Source organism: Sus scrofa, chromosome 5 (genome assembly GCF_000003025.6).
Source record: "Sus scrofa isolate TJ Tabasco breed Duroc chromosome 5, Sscrofa11.1, whole genome shotgun sequence".
Taxonomy (NCBI): domain Eukaryota; kingdom Metazoa; phylum Chordata; class Mammalia; order Artiodactyla; family Suidae; genus Sus; species Sus scrofa.
Genome location: NC_010447.5, coordinates 98,845,251 through 98,866,438, shown reverse-complemented (window position 1 = coordinate 98,866,438; position 21,188 = coordinate 98,845,251). Strand labels below are relative to the sequence as shown.

Below are 21,188 nucleotides of genomic sequence, written 5' to 3'. Positions count from 1 at the left end.
TTGAAAATTACATTCCCAAAGACAGGTACAACACAGTACACTTTTGGCATTTATGTTTCTGTGGTATGGAAAATGCATTATGAAATATGGGTACCAGATAGCTTTAGTTTGTTGTTTCTAGAATATTTTGCTCCTAGCACTTCTGAGGGGATGATTCATTTGGATAATTTGTTTTGTTTTCATATTACACTCTAGTCCCTCAATTAAATATGTGAAAATATTGGGTACTGTAATGTGTTCTTCTGCTTTGTATTCGGACTCCGTATTGAGAGGGAGATTCTGATGCCTTCAGACAGATCTGGTTCTTCCGTGTCATTAGCTTGGCAATTTGGGGAGTTAGCTTGTTTTCTCATCAATCAAAGAGGTATAGTGATGTACCTGAAAGGTTATTATTTGTTTAAATAAATTCCGAACACTGCCAAGCATCAAATAAACTTTAAATAAATGAAAGTACTATTTAAAAAAAAAAACTTTTTTTTTGGCTTCCTTATGGCCTGTGGAGTTCCCTGGCTACTATTAGAGCTGAGCCTCTGTTATGACCTGTGCCACTGTGCCGGGCCGGGGATCGAACCTGAGTCCTTGCACTGCAGGGATGCTGCTGATCCTGTCACGCTGTGCTGCAGTGGGAACTCCCTATTATGACTTTGATTATGATAATATGCATATATGTTTATTCCTTCTCCACGGTCCCTTCTCCCTTCACCCTTTCTTCTCTTTTTCTCCATCAAGGCTCATAGGGCTGCAAGCTAAGCCAATGAGTTGGAACAGTAGTCCTGCAACTAGACCCGCTTCTTACAACATTCATTTAGTCAAACAACAGGGATAAAATGAGTTTTCTGAATATTTTGAAGCACTGTTGGGAAAAGCTTTCAAAAATTACATTGAGATTTTAAAATAAATTAATTACATGTTTTTAAACTGCAAGTAAGTGCTTTATTGTCTCCATAGTTTTATGTGTGCATTGGATTTATCTGGGCACAGTGTATTAAAACACAGACTTTAAAAAAAGAGATTTTTTTTTTTTAGGCTTCATTACAATTTCTTGGAGGAATTTCAGGGATTTTATCCCAATAAAACTACTTTTAAAAGATCACTACATGAAATGAATGCATCAATAAAATATATGGGCTTAAAAATGTAAAAAATGTAAATGACATTAAATATTACTGAAAACACAAGATCTTTCAGTTCGTTGCTCCAAAGTATAATTACCAAGTGAAAATTTGAGGAAAATCTCAAACATCTGTTTCAAATTGTCTTAGTACAAGAAAAAGTTCAGTGAATGTTAAAACCCTTTATTCCTTAAGTAGGGTATAGGATAACCCCATCTCTGTTTTAAAGGAATGTAAAGTGTGACTTCAGTTTTCCTTTTTCCATACCCCCCAACTCAGTTGCAGAAGTTAGATTAACTGTAATCCTTGGTTTGTGACCAGTTTTCAGCATGATCCCTACAAATTTCCTTTTATTCATGTATTTATTCCCTTTTGCCTCTGTTCCTGACTTCATTTTTCCCTTCGCACTATAGGTAACTGCTCTAATGTACTTGACTTGTGTCCCTAGATTTAGGATATACCCTTGTAAAATACATAGCGACATTTTGAGTGGGAATGAGTTTTTAATATTTATAACTGGCGTGACACAGAATGTGTTAGGTATTTTGAATCTTTGTAGGCTTTTCAAGGTCCAGTCGTGTTACCGTATTTCCATGGAGTTTATTTTTTCTCACTGCTGAACAGTAATCCATAAAGTTTATGTCTCACATGATATGCCCATGATGGGTCAGTTGAGTACTTCTTAGTCTCAGCCAAAACTAAGAGGCTTGCATTAAACGTCCTTGTATGTGTTCTCCTAGATGAGAACTTCTCTCAGTGGCATTGTTGGTCAGGGGTTACTCATGTGGAGTCAATGGCATTTGTCGAATTGACAGAGGACTGACAGGTGGCATGACACAGCGGCTTCCCCAGGCTACACTGCCCCCCACAATGCACAGCGCCCTCCTCTCCATTCCCACCAGGACTTGGCGTTATCCAGTTTTCTATGTTTTGCCAATCTCGAATATTGTTATGATTTTCATTTCTCTATTACTGAGGAATTTGAATATCAGTGAGAGTCATTTAATTTATTACGGTATTTATTTGGGGTTCCTTTTTTGTGCATTCGTATTGACAGCCCTTGCCCATTTTCTCCCCCAGTGTTTGATTTCTTACTTTCTTGTTGCTTTGTTCAGAGTTTTTTGTATTTCTCAGTATCGTCCCTTGTTTGTGTACGTATTTGAAAGAGCGTCTGGTGTATTGTTGTGTGTTTAACTTTGTCACAGTGTCCTTCAGTAAATAGAAGTCCTTCATTTTGAGATACTCAAATTCATAATTTTTTTACCTTTTTGAGTTGTATTTGGAAGTCTTTCTAAGAAGTCTCTTTCCCTTCCACAAACAGAATCTATATATTCTTCTGTTAGTTTTACTGGTTTTTTTACCTTCTTTTTTTTTTTTTTTTTTTAATAGCAGCATGTGGAAGTTCCTGGGCCAGGGGTTGAATTGGAGCTGCAGCTGCAGGCCCGCAGCACAGCCACAGCCACACCAGCTCCGAGCCACTGTTGTGACGCCTGCCGCAGCTTGCAGCACGAGCCACCGTTGTGATGCCTGCCAAAGCTTGCAGCAGTGCTGGATCCTTGACCTACTGAGCGAGGCCAGAGATTGAATCCATATCCTCACAGACACTACGTCAGGTTCTTAACCCACTGAGCCACGACGGGAACTCTACCTTTCCATTTTCACATTTATCTTTTAAAACTCTCTGGCGTGTACCTTTGTATAAGGTGAATATGCTATAAAAGCCTAATTTCATTTTTCTCTTCTATTGTGGTTATTAGAATACATTTTTAAGTTTGTTAATAAATGATGCTAAATGTTGATTGGTCTTACATAGAATTTATAGATTAATTTTGGGAGAATTGACGTCTTTATAGTGTTAAATTGTCCTATCCATGAGCCTTGAAATATTCCTCCATATTTTTCAAGTTTTGATGTGGATACTTTGAATTCATTAGACCAGCTAAGTATAAAAATTGATCTAATATAAAGCAGTTGACTTGGTCAATATGCTCACATTTGTCAAGTCATAGGAAAAAAGAACCTAAGCTACACTGATTAATTCTATAGATTAACTGTATAGATTTGAAATAATCACATTAGCCCTTTTAATATGCACTTTTTATATTTCATTTTAATGTATTTTCCTTTAAACTATCATGTGTCTGTAAAAGCTAAATTTTAACTGGTTTCTCAAGTCAGCATTTTTCCTGCTTTTTGTTTATCAATGAACACGTTTTGTGAAAAGATTTCTATTTAGTTGACTACTTTAGAAAGTTTTAGGTTATATTCTATAGGCTACCTTTCTATTTTTAGACGTAATCTCTATGTTAGCATTGATGCAAAAACCAGTCATACTTAAGTTTAAAAGTAGGGAATAGTAACAACAATTTTACACCAAAAAAAAAAAAAAAGATGCAAAAATTTTAGGCTTCGTTTTATCAGTTCTTACTTAAAAGCTTAAACTCTATTTTGGTAAACACAGTGCTGAAGAGCAATTATCTTAGGAAGGAGGGATTTGGAAAATAATTATAGGAGTGTCCATTGTGGCTCAGTGGAAACGAATCTGACTAGCATCCATGAGGACGCAAGTTCCATCCCTGGCCTCGCTCAGTGGGTTAAGGATCTGGCGATGCTGTGAGCTCTGGTGTAGATCACAGATGTGGCTTGGATCCCGCGTTGCTGTGGCTGTGGTGTAGACTGGAAGCTACAGCTCTGATTCAGCCCCTGGCCTGGGAACCTCCATATGCTGCAGGTGTGGCCCTAAAAAGGCAATAATCATATTCATATTCATATTCATGTTTGAATATGATAAGAGCACTTCCATCATCACCTTTCAGCCAGAGGCCGGCAGGAACACACCGGTAGTAAAGAAGGTGGCTTAATGACTCCCTGAACTGAGGGAATACTGTGCTATGGGGGTCCTGGGAAATCTCTTGATGTGTCCTGTCACTGGATTTGGATTTTGTTGGGGCTATTTGAGAGGGAGTTTAGGGAAATTGGGGAGTCCTCTAAATAGGATGCTGGGACAATTCTATGCCTGGATAAAGAAGTCATTCATTTAGCAAGAGAGTGGGAGGTTTGGTATTTTGATGGTCATACGGGGGCCTTTATCTTTTTTTGTATTTAGTAAAATTATCTTGCTTTTTCTCATCTGTCATGGTCTCAAAATAACTTTGTCTCATCTTTCCTTTCTTTCCCCCTTCCCTTCCTGGCCTCCTCCTCCTCTTATCCATAAGCCATTAAAATTATTTTTAAAACTATGTGCTTAATTTGGGACTTTTTCTTTTTGCAGTCACCCAGGACAATGACTTAATCATAAGGATATGAGAGGTTTCTGTTTGGACAAAAACCAAGAAACTTAGTATCACATTGTGGCTTTGCCACATCACTTTGCTGATGATTTTTCATTGCTCAATCGTAGTCTCACTTGTAATTTCTAAATTGTAATCTTACTTGGAAATACGCCATGTCTTTTGTTGCCTTTCCCTGTGAAAGTCACCTTGGATTCTTCTTACCTGCTTCCTTACCTGAAATCGCCAATCTTTGCAAGGCTTGCTCCTTGTCCTCGGTTTTTAGAGACCACACCCATTTCCCTACTTCTACGACACCCCTGTATAAATCAGCCTCGTCCCTTCCATCTTTCTTTGTTCTTTATTTTTTGTAGCACTTATCACCTGAGGTCAACTCATTTATTCTACTGTGTGGCCCTCCTGTCCCCCCTCCACTTGACTCCCCATTTCAAACTAAGCTCCCCATGGGTGAGACCTCCTGTGTACGTACAGTTCTAAGTGCCAGCCCCCAGTAACATTCCTGGCACAAAATAGGTGCTTAACACATACCTGTTTAATAAACAGATACATTTATGAACAAACAAATGAAAAACTAACCAAACGAGTAAACATATATTCTAGACATGTGTCTACTGGCTGTTAACAAGAGAAACACACGTGAATTGTTTAATTGAGATATAAGTACCTGGAAAAGTGTCAAACCATTTATCTGGAAAGATGCTTTGATATTCAAAGTAATTTCTTGCCATAATGTTTTTCGGCGTTTGTGTTCTAAGACTATGGGTTAGATAGGATAGCATTTCAGTGATGTTTTCCTGATGTTTATTTTAATATTTGAATGCATTTCTCTGGAGTGATTCCAGTGTAAATGTATTTTCATTTGCTTATGCCACAGTGAAAGCAGAACTTTGGGAGGGTGAGGTGGGTTGAAAAACAGCCTGGCTATTCGACGATTCTACTGAACCCTGCTTTATTAATTCAGTGGTTGTTTGGGGGATTAATACAAAATACATATGGTGTTTTGCCTATTTATAGATGATCATAATATATTTTGTTTTATGTTTTTCCTACTTTGTATTTTTTAAACTAACTTTTATCTTTCAGTTTAAGGATTCAGTTTTCTGTTGACTCCTAATGCCAAGGCCTAACTCCTAGTGTGTGAATGTTGCAGTTTTCTATTGATTCCTAATGCCAAGGCCTGATTCTAGTGTGTGAGTGTTGGTTTGCAATGAAAGATGAAATGTGGTATGAAAATGCTGGGTGGAGCCTGGAAAAAGTTTGGAAGCAGCCAGCTCCAGATGGAAGTGCCTGCTTTAAGACTCCTGCATCACCTTGGCAAGTTCTTTACTGTCTCGGAGTCTGTCTTCTTATCCACCCAGCGTGGCTGTTATGTACCGGACTGTGCTGAGAGCTCTGTGAGACAGTACTTTTCTAGGGTGCAGTGCGGTATCTGGCCTGAAGAGGGGCTGCAGAATCTTAAGGACCTGTTTTTCTCCTCTTTCCACCAGAGGAAAAGCAGATATCTGAAGGATTATTATTCTTTTTGATAATATTAAAGGCATAAAGTGTATTATATTTAATACTGTTTCTCTAAGCAATGTTTAATATTATAAAATGCAAAAAGCATCGATTACAATGATATTAATGATAAGAGCAAATATTTATTGAGTGTTTGCTACATGGCAGGCACTGATTTATACCCCCTATGTACAGACAACAGTGCCAGAAACCTGTGAACTCAAGCATCCCCAAGGTAACTTTAAGACTACTCATTTGAAAAGGCAGCATTTTTTAAACTCCAAGGAAGCAGTTATTTCATCTGATTATCTGAGCACGTCCTAATTACCATACTGCTGTCTCCAGGCAGCCATTACCCCGCATTATGGCTCCCTCTACAAACTCATTTAACCCTCCTCGCAAACCCCAGGAGATACTGTTTCCCCCCACTTTACAGATGAGTAAAGGAAGGCACTCTGGTAAATTACAGGGCACAGAGGCAAACTTGGCATTGAAAGATTTTACACTTCTTCATGCATTAAAAATTGGTGTCTTGAAACCTTTTTCATTCTTCATATACACCTAGTAATTACCCCAATAAATAGATAGTGACACACGTGAGTCTTCTTCTCAGCCTCACCGTCTAGTTGGGCAGGGCTCATTTCCTTGTGGGAAGGAAAGAAGATGAGAGAAACACCCAAGTTTGAGGGATACGTCTGCTGGAGAGCCATGCTTTCAGGGGCGAGTGTTGGTGGGTGTCTTTTACTCTTTCCAATGTTGCGAAATCATGCTTATTTGGAGTGAAATATGAGGCATACAGAAAATACAGATTTTTAAAATGGGATTGTGTGTGAAAATGCTGTTGCCAATTGTCCCACATAAGAATGTATTAGCAGAGAACATTATACCTGAGTAAACCGTATATCCGTAACTGTTTTAGGAAGCATAGTGCTTTACTGATATGTTCTAAAGACTCTGAAGCCTCTTCATAGATTTGATGTTACTTAATCTTCCTTTTCACTCCCCCAATTCTTCTATATCATGTATCAGTCCTTTCATATATGAATGAAATCTTTGTCTATTGTAAGATGACTTCTTACAGTTTCTGACCTAGTAAGTCTATGATATTTCAGTCCATGAAGATCCCTACGGAAAACTGAGAGAGCAGGAAGTCTTTACCGGCGCTCTGGAGGAAACACGGCCGTTGGCCTTATGATGAATTGCATGTGGGTGTCAGCTTTGAGATGCAGTTATTATTTGGGGAGGCTCTCATTGTGTTTAATCCCCTCGCTTGATGAAATGTTGGCATATAAAGGAGATGCATTTTCTTTCTTAAAAATGTTTTAGGAGGTTTTCTTTTTCTCCCTGGGGTACTTCCTGATGGCCTGATGTTATGTCATGTGTTATTGGAAGGACACTCAGCCTAAATAGTGCTTCTCTCTCTCTTTGGCAGCGTGGGGTAACCTTGGAAATGTTTTGAAGAGTCAGAGCAAAATTTCCGAAGCTGAAAGCGCCTATAGAAACGCGTTGTACTATCGAAGCAACATGGCTGACATGCTTTACAATTTGTGAGTATGCATTTTGCTTCCTCTGGTTTGGTTCACCTTTGAAACACGTGGCGAGAGGGACTGTTGCTTTAACTGCTGCAGATGGAGATGATGCTAGCTGTTTTTCTGCAATAGTCTTTTCATGAATCGTGCCTCCAAGATTAGTGCATGGGTGGCATTTGTGATCTCTGTTTTGTGCCATGTCATTGATATTCATGTGTATTGATAAAATATAGCTGTATTTTTTTGAAGTACTGTGCCATATCACATAAACATTAGTCTAAAGACTTTTAGTTTTATTCTTTTTCTTAAATGGAGTTCCATTTGAATAGAGTTAAATGGGGTTTTTTAATGGAGTTCCCATTGTGGCTCAGTGGGCTAAGAATCCAACATGGGGTCAGTGAGTTAAGGATCCTACTGTTGCTGTGGCTGTGGTGTAGACCTGATACCGCAGCTCTGATTCAACCCCTAGCCCAGGAACTTCCATGTACCTCAGGTGCAGCTGCAGACGGAAAAATAAATAAATAAATTTGCACCGCTAATACTTGGTTGAGGAGTTCCTGCCGGCTCAGCCAGTTAAGGACCCAGCATGATTGGTTGCTGCTGTGGCGCGGGTTGGATCCCTGGCCCGAGAGCCTCTGCATGTTGCAGGCACCACCAAAAAAAAAAAAGAAGAAGAAAAAGAAAAAGAAAGGGAAAAACTTAGTTGGCATCATAAAGTAAGGCTGCTAAGTATGATACACTATATAGTTGGTATCTTAATTATTAATAATGATAAATTTTATCCTCTGTTAAAAAATTGCTGGTGTCAGAGTACATACAGGACATGTACTAAACCTGCGAGTTATCAAATATGGTAATTTTTCTTCTCTCCCCGTCCCTCCTTCCAAGGTTGCGATGATGAGGTTGAGGTAACGGGATAATTGAGAAATCCTGTGTATATTGGGTTAGAAAAAGCTCTGAGGGGGGAATCGGTTCTGTTCTTTGAATGGAAAGCCCCCCGAGGTACAGGTAGATGCGAGTGGATAAATAAAAGTTCATCTAAAATCCCTTTTCTGCCTCTTATATTTATAACATTCTTTTGTTTATAAGGGAAACTTAGTCTAAACTTGCTTAAACACAAAAGAGAATTTCTTCACCCTTCTCACTGAAAGTTCCTAAGATTGACTAGATGAAGGCACAATTAGATCCAGAGGTATTTTGGTTTTTTTGTTTTTGGTCTTTTTGCCTTTTCTAGGGCTGCTCCCGTGGCATGTGGAGGTTCCCAGGCTAAGGGTTGAATGGCAGCAGCAGTTGCCAGCCTACACCACAGCCACAGCAACGCCAGATCTGAGCCACGTCTGCAACCTACACCACAGCTCACGACAACGCCGGATCCTTAACCCACTGAGCAAGGCCAGGGATCGAACCCGAAACTTCATGGTTCCTAGTCGGATTCGTTAACTGCTGAGCCATGATGGGAACTCCTAGATCCAGAGTTTTTATTATTTTTTGGGTACTTGTCTCCATTTCGTGCTTTAGGTTTCCTCTGGGTTCACTCTATTCTCTGGGGCTCTTTCTGGGTTGATGATTTTTGCACCTGTATGCATACAGACTCTTGACAATCTCTGAAGGAGTTGTCTTGGTGTCTCTGTTAACCCTGGAGAAACATCTCTGATTGACCTTTCCGGGACCATACATCCTCTTTTAAATGAAACTTTGGGCTCTGTAGCCTGGACTGTAAGAGACCTCATTGGTAGTGCCTCCAGAGTTGGAAAGGAAGGGAGGAGAACCACTTTCCAGGAATAAGGGATCAGGCATTGTAAGATGCCTACTGCTTGTGTTTCATGACTGCTCTGAATATTACAGTATCAAACTAATTTTTCAACTTAATTTTTAATATGTATTTGTGTTCTCGTTACATCTAAATCTTTTGTACTGCCTAAATCTAAAAGCTCAGATATAAAAATAAATAAAAAAGGAACATCAGAAAATCCAGATTAAGAAGATGTGGTATATATACACAATGGAATACTACCCAGCCATAAAAAGAACAAAGTAGTGCCATTTGCAGCAACATGGATGGAACTAGAGACTCTCATACTAAGGGAAGTAAGTCAGAAAGAGAGACAAATGCCATGTGGTATCACTTATACCTGGACTCTAATATGGCACAAACGAACCTATCAATAGAAAAAAAACAAACTCATGGGTTTGGAGAAGAGACTTGTGGTTGCCAAGGGGTACAGGGGAAGGGGTAGGATGGACTGGGAGTTTGGGGTTAAAAGATGGAAACTGTTGCATTTGGAGTGGATAAGCAATGAGATCCTGCTGTACAGCACAGAGAACTATTATCCAGTCACTTGCGATGGAGCAGGATGGAGGATAATATGAGAAAAAGAATGTATTTATGTATGTGTGACTGGGTTACTTTGCTGTACAGTAGAAATGGACAGAACATGCTAAACCAACTATAATGGAAAAAATTAAAATCATTAAAAAAGAAAAGTCTAGATTTTTAAGGGAAGGCAGACAGGATGAGCTTGGTTTAACTTCCTCTTTGTCCATTTACCTTGTCTTTAACCTCCTAGACTTTAACCCTGGGTTCCCCGTCCCGTGGTCTCTTGTCTAAATTAGGTCGGCGTATGTTTTGCATTGACAGGGCAGAGTGTTCAGTTTTCTCTTTTTAACCTGGAATGTCTTCAGATGGAGCACCCCCTCTCCAGGTGACACAACCCCTGATATTCATGCTCAGCTGAGTTTTTAGTGCTTCACCATATGTATTCCATCTTTTTTCCTGAAATAATTTGAGATTGCCTCTTTCTCTTGATTGGATATATGCAGAGACTTCCACAAAGACTTTCCCTCCATTATTTATCTTCATCTAAATAGTGTGATGTTACTGTATTACTGATTCATACTATTTTTATTTCATGAGAGAGAACCTTAGCAGTTTGATAAATGTACACATTCTTTTTTTTTTTTTTTTTTTTTTGCCTCTGAAAGTAATATTGTCAGAGGGACCGCTTGCTTTGCAATATGGGATGCCACTTTGCTTCTGCTGTCTATTCTTCATACACTTTCCGGGGAGAAAGTAAGCTGAACAACCAGTATCTCTTTGAACCTGTTTTTCTTTCTCTTATCTGTAGCCACTGATTGAAAAGTTACTTATGTTCTAGTGATGCTTGTTAAGCAAGGGTTGAAAGAAAAAGAAAATGTGTCTATCCAGGCTTATTCTCTGCTGAGAAGAGAGATTTATTCAATTAAACAAATAATCTTTTCGTGTGATTTAAAAGCTGTACCTCGTAACTTCCACTGTGGATATGTATATAAACTATGAAACCATATAGATAAACCTCCTTAAACCCTAATGGAAAATGCTTGCTGGAGAGGTGGTTGTTAATACGATCAGGTTTTTTTTACTCCCTTTGTAAGAAAAGGGATATGGCATGAATGCCATGTATAGTTCCAGGTTATTCAATAGAATATTGAATATTTCATTAGGCATTAGATTTCAGAAAGCAGGTAATAAATTTAATGTGCCTTAATCAATTCTTGATTATCTTACATAACAAAAGGGATTATTTCTGCAGAGAATAGAGATTATGCCACCACAAGTTAGTTGTCATTTCTGTTCTGTAGGAATCTAATCATCTCATCTGAGAAGCTAGGAAAGGAGCAATAAAATAAACTAATACATTTAAGGGAAGTAGAAAGAAAACCGTTAATAAAGTAAAATACAGAGAAACAATGGGGAAGAATGAGTAAATATGAGAGTTTGTTCTTTAAAAAAGCAGCAATTTCTGTCAAGGGTCATGAATGAAATGGAAAATTTCAAATATACAATGTTGCAAATGAGACTGGGGCTGCAACCAGAGAGATATAAGGAAGCTTAAAATAACAAAGTGTTAATTATAGATATGAAAATCTTCCTAATATGAATACTTTTCCGGCGGCAGTGTAAGTGATGTAACAGTAACTCAGGAAAAAGTCAGCAGTCTGAATCCAAAACCTTGGAAAAATTTGAAAGCCGTATTAAAGAGTTTTTCTCCTCAAAGAACCAAGTTAAGGCATTTCCTAAGTTCTACCAAGTCTTAATCAAGTGGCGTTGCTTGCTACTGGTTGCACCTATTTTTATGAAGCTAGTAAAACGGATAGCAGAAGGTCTGTTTTTAACATAAAAACCAAAAGAGAATAATGCCAAAAACAACAACAGCAAAACTGAAAAAACAAAACAAAAAGCAAACATCAAGAGCAAATGACAGAATTGCAACAGGCCAATTAGATTTATGAGTATAAATGTAGGCATATCTTAAAATTAATATAGTGGATGCAGCAGCGTATTACAGATTAAAACACCAGTAAGAGGGGGATTTATTCTAAGGTTACGATGGAGTATTCACTACCACAGTTCAGTACCCTTCAGGTTAAAAGGTCAGAAGAGGAAAAAATTGTTATCATCTCTAGAAATGTCTTCAGAGAAAAAGACTTACAAATAAACCAGGAATAAATAAATACTGTAAAGATTATCTCTCTTGGAGGTCCCGTCATGGCCCAGTGGCTAACAACCCGGCTAGTGTCCATGAGGATGCGGGTTCGATCTCTGGCCTCACTCAGTGGGTTAAGGATCAGGCGTTTCTGTGCACCGTGGTGTAGGTTGCAGATGTGGCTCGGATCCCAAGTTGTGGTGGCCGTGGCACAGGCCGGCAGCTACCTCTCTGATTTGACCCCTGGCCTAGGAACCTCCATATGCCACCAGGGTGGGCTTCAAAACACAAAAAACAAAATAAAATAAAATAAAAATAAAAATAAAGATGATCAATCTAAAGTTAATGGCAATGCCATATTTAATATTGAAGTATGGTGGTCATCGCCACTGATAGCATCTTGAAGTAGTGGCAGTTTTTTATGGGTCAGTGTGTCTCGCATGCCTGTGGGGGTTCTAACTATATTTGTTGATTTTGTAAATGAATTATGAAATTTGTATCAGAACAGAGGAAATGCCTTCATGACTGTAAGTGATAAGATTAGTAGTGGGCATTAGATAGCCGCATGCTTTGAATTGGGTGAGTATATTTTGGTCATCGCCACTAAACATTTCTGGGTTGTGAGCACATTCTTTTTTTTTTTTTTTTTTTGTCTTTTTAGGGTTGCACCCAGGCATGTGGAGGTTCACAGGCTAGGGTTCGAATTGGAGCTGTAGCTACTGGGCTACACCATAGCCACAGCAACACGGGATCCAAACTATGTCTGCAAACTACACCACAGCTCATGGCAATGCCAGATCCTTAACCCACTGAGCGAGGCCAGGGATGGAACCTGCATCCTCGTGGGTGCTAGTCAGATTCATTTCCCACGACAGGAACTCCTAAGAGCATGTTCTTGAATTAGACGTCTGAATTGTGTTTTCTTAAAGTTTCAGAAACAAACGCATTGACGTCAGGGTTGGTTCCTATATTAGTTTCCTGGGGTTGCCATAACAAAGCACCACAAATTAGGTGGCTTAAAATAAAAGAAATTCTGGAGATGAGCAGTTCAAAATCAAGGCGTCCACAGGGCATGCGCCCTCTAATACCTGTAGGGGAGTCCTTCCTTCCTTTCCTCTTTCCTGTGGTTTGAGGCGTTCTTTGGAGTTCCTTGGCGTGAAGGTGTGTGACACCAGTGTCAGCCTTTGTCATTAGAGGGTGATCTCCCTGTGTGACTTTGTCTTCACATCTTTTTATAAGGATACCACTCAGATTAGGGCCCACCCTTGTCATCGTATTACATCCACAGTGACCTTTTTTCCAAATTACGCCAGAATCTAAGGTATTGAGGGTTACAACGTCAACATATCTTTTTTTTTTTTTTTTTTTTTGAGAAATACAATTCAATTGAAACAGCCACCTCCTGGGACTTCCGTTTACAAACAGAGAGCCAGATAGTGGTTTTTAATGGAGAAGTGGGGTTGAGTTAAAGACTCCTTTATGAAGCTAAATTTTTACATAGAATTTTAGCAGATTGTGTATCTCATGATGCCAAGAACTGTCTTAGGAGGAAGTAACTGAGGAGGATAGAGCAGTGGGGTGCAGAGCTGTCACCTTAGATCTAGTTCTCATGAGAAATACATTTGTTCAGGGCCAAGCTTCGAGGACCCTCGAGAGGTTGGAATAATCAGAGATGACAGGGGTGGGATGAAAGGGGTGGGACCACCTGATAAGGGGGCCGAGTCATTCCTTGAAGCCCCATTGACAACAAGGCATGAGAAGCCTATGGAAGTGAGTTCTGTAGAAATGAGGGGGAAAGTACCCCTTGACCACATGGCTTGAGTTCAGGACAGGGTTTCCTGCCAACTTCCATGGGGGGGCGGTGTAAGGGATGGCGAGAGGTGTTCAGAGGACACCAGGTAGGCAGACTGGACTCCCTTCATAGAGAACTTAGGAGAGGCTATTATCCAGGAGGGCCAGGATGGGCTCGCCATGTCTGATTTCAAGTGAGCTGGACTAAGAGACTTGGGTGAAATTCCACTGGCTTGGGCTCAGAGCTCTGGATGCAGAACTCATCTGGCCCTTTGGTGATTGCTGGTTGAGGTAAGACAGCTTTCAGGTACATACCCACCTGCTCCCAGGGCAAGAGCAAGGCCGAACATTTTCTATCCTCATGACATACTTTCATTTAGTCTTAGTCGATGGTTTTACCACTTAATTTATATACCAATACGATTGTGTAGTAAAGCACTGAAGCAAAACTAAAGACTATGGAGCAAAGAATGAAAGTTATTATATGCCTTACACATCTTTTCCCTTCTCTAGTATATATCTTTTCATTTGTTTTCAGAAGCATTTGTATATGTGGTTATAGCATGTAGCTATGCAAGCATACTTTTCACTTTCCCCCCTTCATATGTGAATCAGCCATGAGATTTTATTTCTGTGTGTGTGTGTACAGATGTCACAATTTTCACGACTCTCCCTGCTTTGATGAACATGAAACTGTTTCAGTTGGGGCTGTTACACAGACAGCACTAAAAATGTCCAGTGGGAGGTTTCAAAACTATGCTGCTTCGTTCTTTGTGTCCCTAATGACCAGTGGAATTTACTGTGTTTATTGGCTCTTTGTAATTTTCCAAGAAAATCATTGTTCATAGTTCTTGCCTAATTCTATAATGGGTGACATTTTTCTTGTTGATTTGTAGGGTTTAAAGTGAAAATGTGCCTCCTCCAATATCTGTTCTGCTAGTATGTTCTGTCGTTTTTGCTTATATTTTTACTTTTCTTATGGTAATCTTTATGGTACATAACTTGAATTTTTACCTAGAAAAAAAAATCTACAGGCCCTTTCCTTTAAAGCTTCTGTATTTTATGTCTCTATGAAGACCATCATAGGTTGATATTTAAAAAGTTATTGTAGGAGTTCCCATCGTGGCACAGTGGTTAACGAATCCGACTAGGAACCATGAGGACGTGGGTTCGATCCCTGGCCTTGCTCAGTGGTCAAGGATCTAGCATTGCCATGAGCTGTGGTGTAGGTGGCAGATGCGGCTTGGATCTGGCGTTGCCGTGGCTGTGGTGTAGGCCGCAGCTATAGCGCTGATTTGACCCCTCGCCTGGGAACTTCCAAATGCTGCAGGTGCAGCCCTAAAAAGACAAAAAAAAAAAAAAAAAAAAAAAAAAGCGTGATTCCAAGTTTTTGTTGTTGCTCTTTCATATATCTTATTTTTAGTTGAAAGTTCTTTCTTGGAGTTTTCCCAAATAGGTTACATTCTTACTCACTGGGAGGCCTCTCCACATACTGCTTGCTTTGTCTGCACCATTCTCTACCGTCTCCTCCTCTTAGGACTTCTTTATACCCTACTCCCCATCCTTTTCGCCTGGCCTGAGACTGGTACATACCTATACACTTCCTGGGAGGATTTCCTTATCCCTTTCCTGTTTCAGAGTCGGAACGTAGATGCCCCGCCCAAATGTCACCATAGCAATTAATACTTGGCTCTTTGCAGTGTGGATCGTATTTACATATGTGATACCATGTTCGCCTTAATTGCAGTGTCGTCTTGTTAAGGCTGCGTTATTTAGGTCCCATCCTATCTCCAGAACCAAGCACAGGGCCACACACATGAGCTTTAAATCATGTCTATCCTAATTAATAAGCTCATAAGTGAGTTAAACTATGGATGTGCTGAATCATAAGCTAAGGAGTGAATTAATAAATGATTAAATGAGCTGATGAATGGATATACTAAGGAATGAAAATAAGTCAACGAATTTCAAGTTTGCTGGACAGCAATCCCGTCCTGCCATTACAACTAGCCAGTCCATTACTTTCCCAGCTCATGTGACTGGCCATGTTCATATATTCGACTCTTCATGCTGATTGATGCCACAGCTTTTTCCATTATATGTGTCTACGAAACTGTCCCCAAAAAATGTAAGAGTGGCAAACTTCCCTCACGGGGAACATGGTAATTTTGTCCTTACTGATGTGGGATAAGGATTCTGGAATATATCATCTGGTGTCAAGACTGAGTGCTTTCTGGAGTTCCCATCGTGGCGCAGTGGTTAACGAATCCGACTAGGAACCATGAGGTCGCGGGTTCAGTCCCTGCCCTTGCTCAGTGGGTTAACCATCCGGCGTTGCCGTGAGCTGCGGTGTAGGTCGCAGACGCGGCTCGGATCCTGCGTTGCTGTGGCTCTGGCGTAGGCCGGTGGCCACAGCTCCGATTCAACCCCTAGCCTGGGAACCTCCATATGCCGAGGGAGCGGCCCAAGAAATAGCAACAACAACAAACAACAACAACAAACAAAAAAAAAAGACAAACAAACAAACAAAAAAAAGACTGAGTGCTTTCTCTTTTCCTTTCTCCCACCAACCCTGAAATATTTTCTTTATTGCAAACATATTGAAAACAAACTGTTTTTCAGAATTAGTAAGAGAAAATAATGGATAGATTACATAACTAGGTCACCAGCCAAGGGATGTTTCAACACAACAAGTTCTGATATTTTCATTTGTTAATAAGAAAGAAATTAATAGTCAATCTTGAAGCATATACTTCTATTCTGATTTATTAAAACCGTGATAATGTTTCAAGGTTCTTACAATAGTTATAGTACCTTTAAAATCCTACCTGATACAACAGATTTGGGTTTATAGAAACACATTATTTAAATTTGTCTTGTAGTAATTTTCAGTTCTCATTTGTAGACTTACTGTAATATTCACCATCTCTACGGGACGGATAAATCAACTAATGATTTAAAGTAAAGCCTTTATTGAGAATATTTTCAAAAGTAAAAATTAGTGATTATTTGAAACTAGGGCAACCTGAACCTGCCTAATGATTTCATCTACCATTTATATGCATTTGTGCGTGTAAATTCTTGAGTATATTCTAGCCTTAAATTATCCATTCTTGAGTTTTGGCCCTGATATACTACACGTAAAAATTTGGCCAAGTCTATCTTGTCAAGACGCCAGAAGAGATTAAGGCAAGAAAATTAATATCTGATGACCTGGGTGTCTGCGGGATGGTGAAGAGGAAGCCAGAAAGGATTTACTGGAGAAGCTAAATTATAGTACATCCAGGTCGGTTACAAAAGAAGAGGGCGCACGATGAAAGACTTTTATTGTGTGTTCTAGAGTGTAAAGCGTCATATGCGATTCTTAGTTCAAATTACAGATTGTATGTAACTTCAAAGCTCATTTTACCACATTCGAAATATTGGGTAAATTTTTGCAAGTGGTCTGAGGGAGGAAGGAATCAGTTCAAGTGCCTAGGGCGATGGATCCCAGTGGATCTGCTTACGTAACCAAAACACACAGAGGATGCGAAAGTTCCATGGTGCTAGTAGTATTTGCATGGGATTTCCACCGCTGTATTGCCGCAGATGCTGGAAAGCCTCGGGTTCTAGTCACGTCTACATGGGAACCGTAAGTTTGTTTGGTAGGCACGTCTATCCATGTGTTAACAACACTGCGTTTGTAAGAGCACTGGGGTAAAGAGTATTGGGTGACTGAATTTACAATGACATTAGTCTAAGACAGGCTGATGTTATGGAATCTCTTGGCTGAAGCTCTTCTTACTTCGGAACGTACTAGAATAAGCACTATTGGCATTTCCCTCTGTAAATCCCCACTTACAGACCTTCCTTCTCAGTCACACCACTGGTCTTCTATGCACTTTTACATTTTGTACTGAGTTGTTCAGTTAATATAGTAGATAGGTGACCTCTTCAAACCTGCTATGACCAATAATTGTTTGGTTAATACTGTTTTAGGAGTTCCCACTGCAGCTCAGCGGTTAACGAATCTGACTAGCATCCATGAGGACACAGGTTTGATCCCTGGCCTTGCTCACTGGGTCAAGGATCTGGCATTGCCGTGAGCTATGGTGTAGGTTGCAGATGTGGCTCAGATCCTGCGTTGCTGTGGCTGTGGTGTAGGCTAGCAGCTACAGTTCTGATTTGATCTCTAGCCTGTGAACCTCCATATGCCACAGGTGTGACCCTAAAAAGCAAAAAAAAAAAAAAAAAAGAAAAGAAAAGAGAGAAAAATACTGGTTATATTTTTGAGTACATCCATAGGTATGATCACATTTGCCAACTTGTGCATTGGGAATAAGCACCATTAATTCGGTCCGCAAACATTAGTGCCTTCAGAGTGATAGGCGTTACATCAGATGATGGGAATCAGTTGACGAAGAGGGTATAGTTTCTGCCCTCGAGTAGCGTGAGGTTTGGATTTAAACATATGTTAAGTAATAAAGTAACATTTCTTTTAAGAGAGAGGCTGATATTAATTATGAGAAGGCAGATAGAGACTTTGCTCAGCCTGGAGAAAAATAAAGAATAATAAAGAGAACAGTAAGAGGAGTCACACTAGAAAGACAAATGAACAAGGTGGCTTGGGGAAAAAATTGTACTGTTTTGGCGCCGTTAGTTTCAGATGGCTCTTGAGCATTCTCTAGGCCAATAGAATGTGTGTCCTGCTCATGGGAGCATTCCGAGGTAGAGAGTGTAGATATTAGAGCAATTATCTAAGTCTGTAGTTGAAATCGAGTATAAATGTTGTGTATGTGTGGGGTGTGTGTGTGTGTGCTCGTGATACGTACAAGGATCAATGAAAGAAGGACCCTGAATGGAATCCTGGAGATACCTATATGGAGGAACTTAGCAGAGAAAGTGAACCAAGAAACGTGCTGAAGGAGAAGGACAGAAGCCTGAGGTCTTTGCTGCTCTCGAGGCTGATGGGTGGGACAGTGACTGGGAGAAGATGATTAAAGGTCACGTACTTACAGAGAAGTTAAGTATTTCTATGAGGCTTATGTCCCAATGGGGGGAAAAGAATAGCAGCATCAATCATGGGTCTAGGAACTTTGAAATGTTATTGACGTCTCTAGAATATAGTGGAGAATAACATTTTGCCATCACAAAGCTACAGATGAACTAGAGAATAATTTTATCCTAGGAAATGCGTGGACACAGTGACCAAAGGAGACTAGAAACTCCTCGGGGGTTAGGGGTGCACATGACTTTGGTCTTTGTTGCCAGCACATAGTGAAGTCCTTGACACCTCCTTGGTACTAACAAAAGCTCTTGGATAGAACTGAATTAAACCACTTACGATTTCACCCTCATTTCTTTGATAACGATGGAAACTGCACAGTGTGGTATTGGTATCTAGGATTGCTTCCTGGAATTAACTGTTAAACCTTGCCCTCCCCACTGCAACCCAAAGGAAAATTGAGGGAAATCAGAATCCTTTTAAAAATTGGAGGCTGGCAAGAGGAAGAAAGAGATTCTATCCTTCCTCTGCTTGTTTGTATTATAGGTTTTCTATTACAAACGTAGTTTTAAAGTGGCACTGTGTGGTCATCCTTTTCCACGTAGAAACAGTCATTCAAAATTAACTGTGTAGACAGAGTTAAACCATTTTCCACATTGGAAAGATGATGAAAGACATTTTTCTGAAATCTCTTTAAAATGGCCTTTAATTTTAGAGTCATTTTTATCCAGAGCACTATAGGTAAATTTGAAGGCATGTGTTAGAAAGCCCATGATAGAGGTTTAACAGAAGTTCATAATTGCATTCTGTCGTAATGCCTTTTGTTTGCTTTAACTTTAAAAGTTGCTCAAATGGCCAGAAGCGTTTTTGTTGTTGTTGTTTCTAAAATTATGTTCATATGGAAAGTGCAAGCTGATATGCTGCTGAATTCCAAATAAATTAATTTCAGTTTACTCAGAAGCAGGTTTTATATTATGAAAAAAAAAAAAGTGTCTTTTTTCCTCTGCTCCTGAAGAAAAATGAACAGACATAAATGTGTTGTCTGCGTAGTTCAGTCACTCCTCTGCAGATTTCCAATGACTATGACTTAAGAATTATTTCCCAGACACACCAGGAAATACAGCAATGCTGCCTTCCATTTGATTTACTTTTTCTCTTATATAAAACCTAACTGATTTTGCCTTTATGTTGGAGAAGTTGCTTAATATGTTGAAGCTGATTAAAGTGTAATTAAAGTTTGAGGGAGGCCATCTGGATATTGAGATGCTGATGCATTTTAAAAATTAATATCTTGTCATCTGCTTATTTGGCTCTTATATGTTATTCATGTAAATAATATATTAAATTATTACAATGGCTAAGTTATATCTCATATCACTCCTTCCGATGCTTTGCTCCAAAGAATTGTGTGAGGCCTCGCAGCTGCTCTGTTTAAACTGAAGCCCTTCCGCTGCTCTCACACGCCTGCTCCCCTTTTCTTCTTAGTTTTTGGCTACACTAGCCGCTTGTGGAAGGAAGTTCTGGAGCCAGAACTCAAACCCCCGCCCGGGCTGTAACCTGAGCCCCAGCATGGACAGCGCGGGGTCCTAACCCGGTTGGGCCACAAGGGAACTCGTTGTTTTCCTTAATTGCTTTGTTCGCATTACCTTTGTCCCTTTCTAGTGAACCTTATAATTTCCTGTTTAACTGTATATAGTGGTATTAAAATAAATGCACATGTATAGCTTATTTTGTATACTGCTAACCTGTAAGCTCCCTAAGGATGGGTGTGTGTGTAGATCCTTAGAGCCTCGCATTGTGCTGAGCTCAGAGTCCAAGCCTGATAACTATTGGTTGGGTACACATTTATCCACGCTGTCCTTGATTGACGTGCATCCGTTTTCCCTAAATTCCATGTGTGTGACGAGTGTGTCATGGATGATTTCAGAGACCTGCCTTCCTGCTTTTTCTCTCTTCCTTCTTCCCCGTTTACCTCTGTGGAGTCAAGAAAGATAGAAGCCCTTTTTCTGTACTCTTCCATTGCTTTCAGTTGTGGCGCCTCTGCATTGACTCTGCCCCAGGAACCCTTGTTGTTGGAGATAAATAGATGGGATTGGGTGAAAGGTAAGAGGGAAGAGTGGCTTCACGCTGCCGTTCTGATAATAAGGAGAAGGATGTGACAAAATGCTTCCCAGTCATCTGGAGAAGAATAATCAGATCCAACCTGGTCATTATAACCACATCTTATCATCAGATTCAGAAACTGACAGGCAGGCATTTTTTTAGAGAATAGAAATTCCAGTTTAGGGGAATAATCTGAGCTGTCCTGAAGTCTGAAGGAAGTATAATCTGTTTTTGTTTTTGTTTTTGTTTTTTTAACTGCACCTGTGGCATTTGGAAGTTCCCAGGCCAGGGATCGAACCTGTACCACAGCAGTGAACTGAGCTGCTGCAGTGACAACTACCAGGTCCTTAACCCACTGAGCCACAAGGGAACTCCGGGAAATCCAATATTTAACACCATCTCTATTCTATGAATAGTCT

General features: G+C 39.8%; 1 protein-coding gene across 1 annotated transcript in view; it reads left to right on the top strand.

Annotated features, from left to right (window-relative positions):
- The window catches only part of TMTC2 (transmembrane and tetratricopeptide repeat containing 2), a 389,840-nt gene that overhangs the window by 218,805 nt on the left and 149,847 nt on the right, over nt 1-21,188 (top strand). Inside the window, 1 exon segment of the mRNA XM_021093031.1 lies at nt 7,332-7,446. Coding sequence (XP_020948690.1) covers nt 7,332-7,446 — 115 coding nt within the window.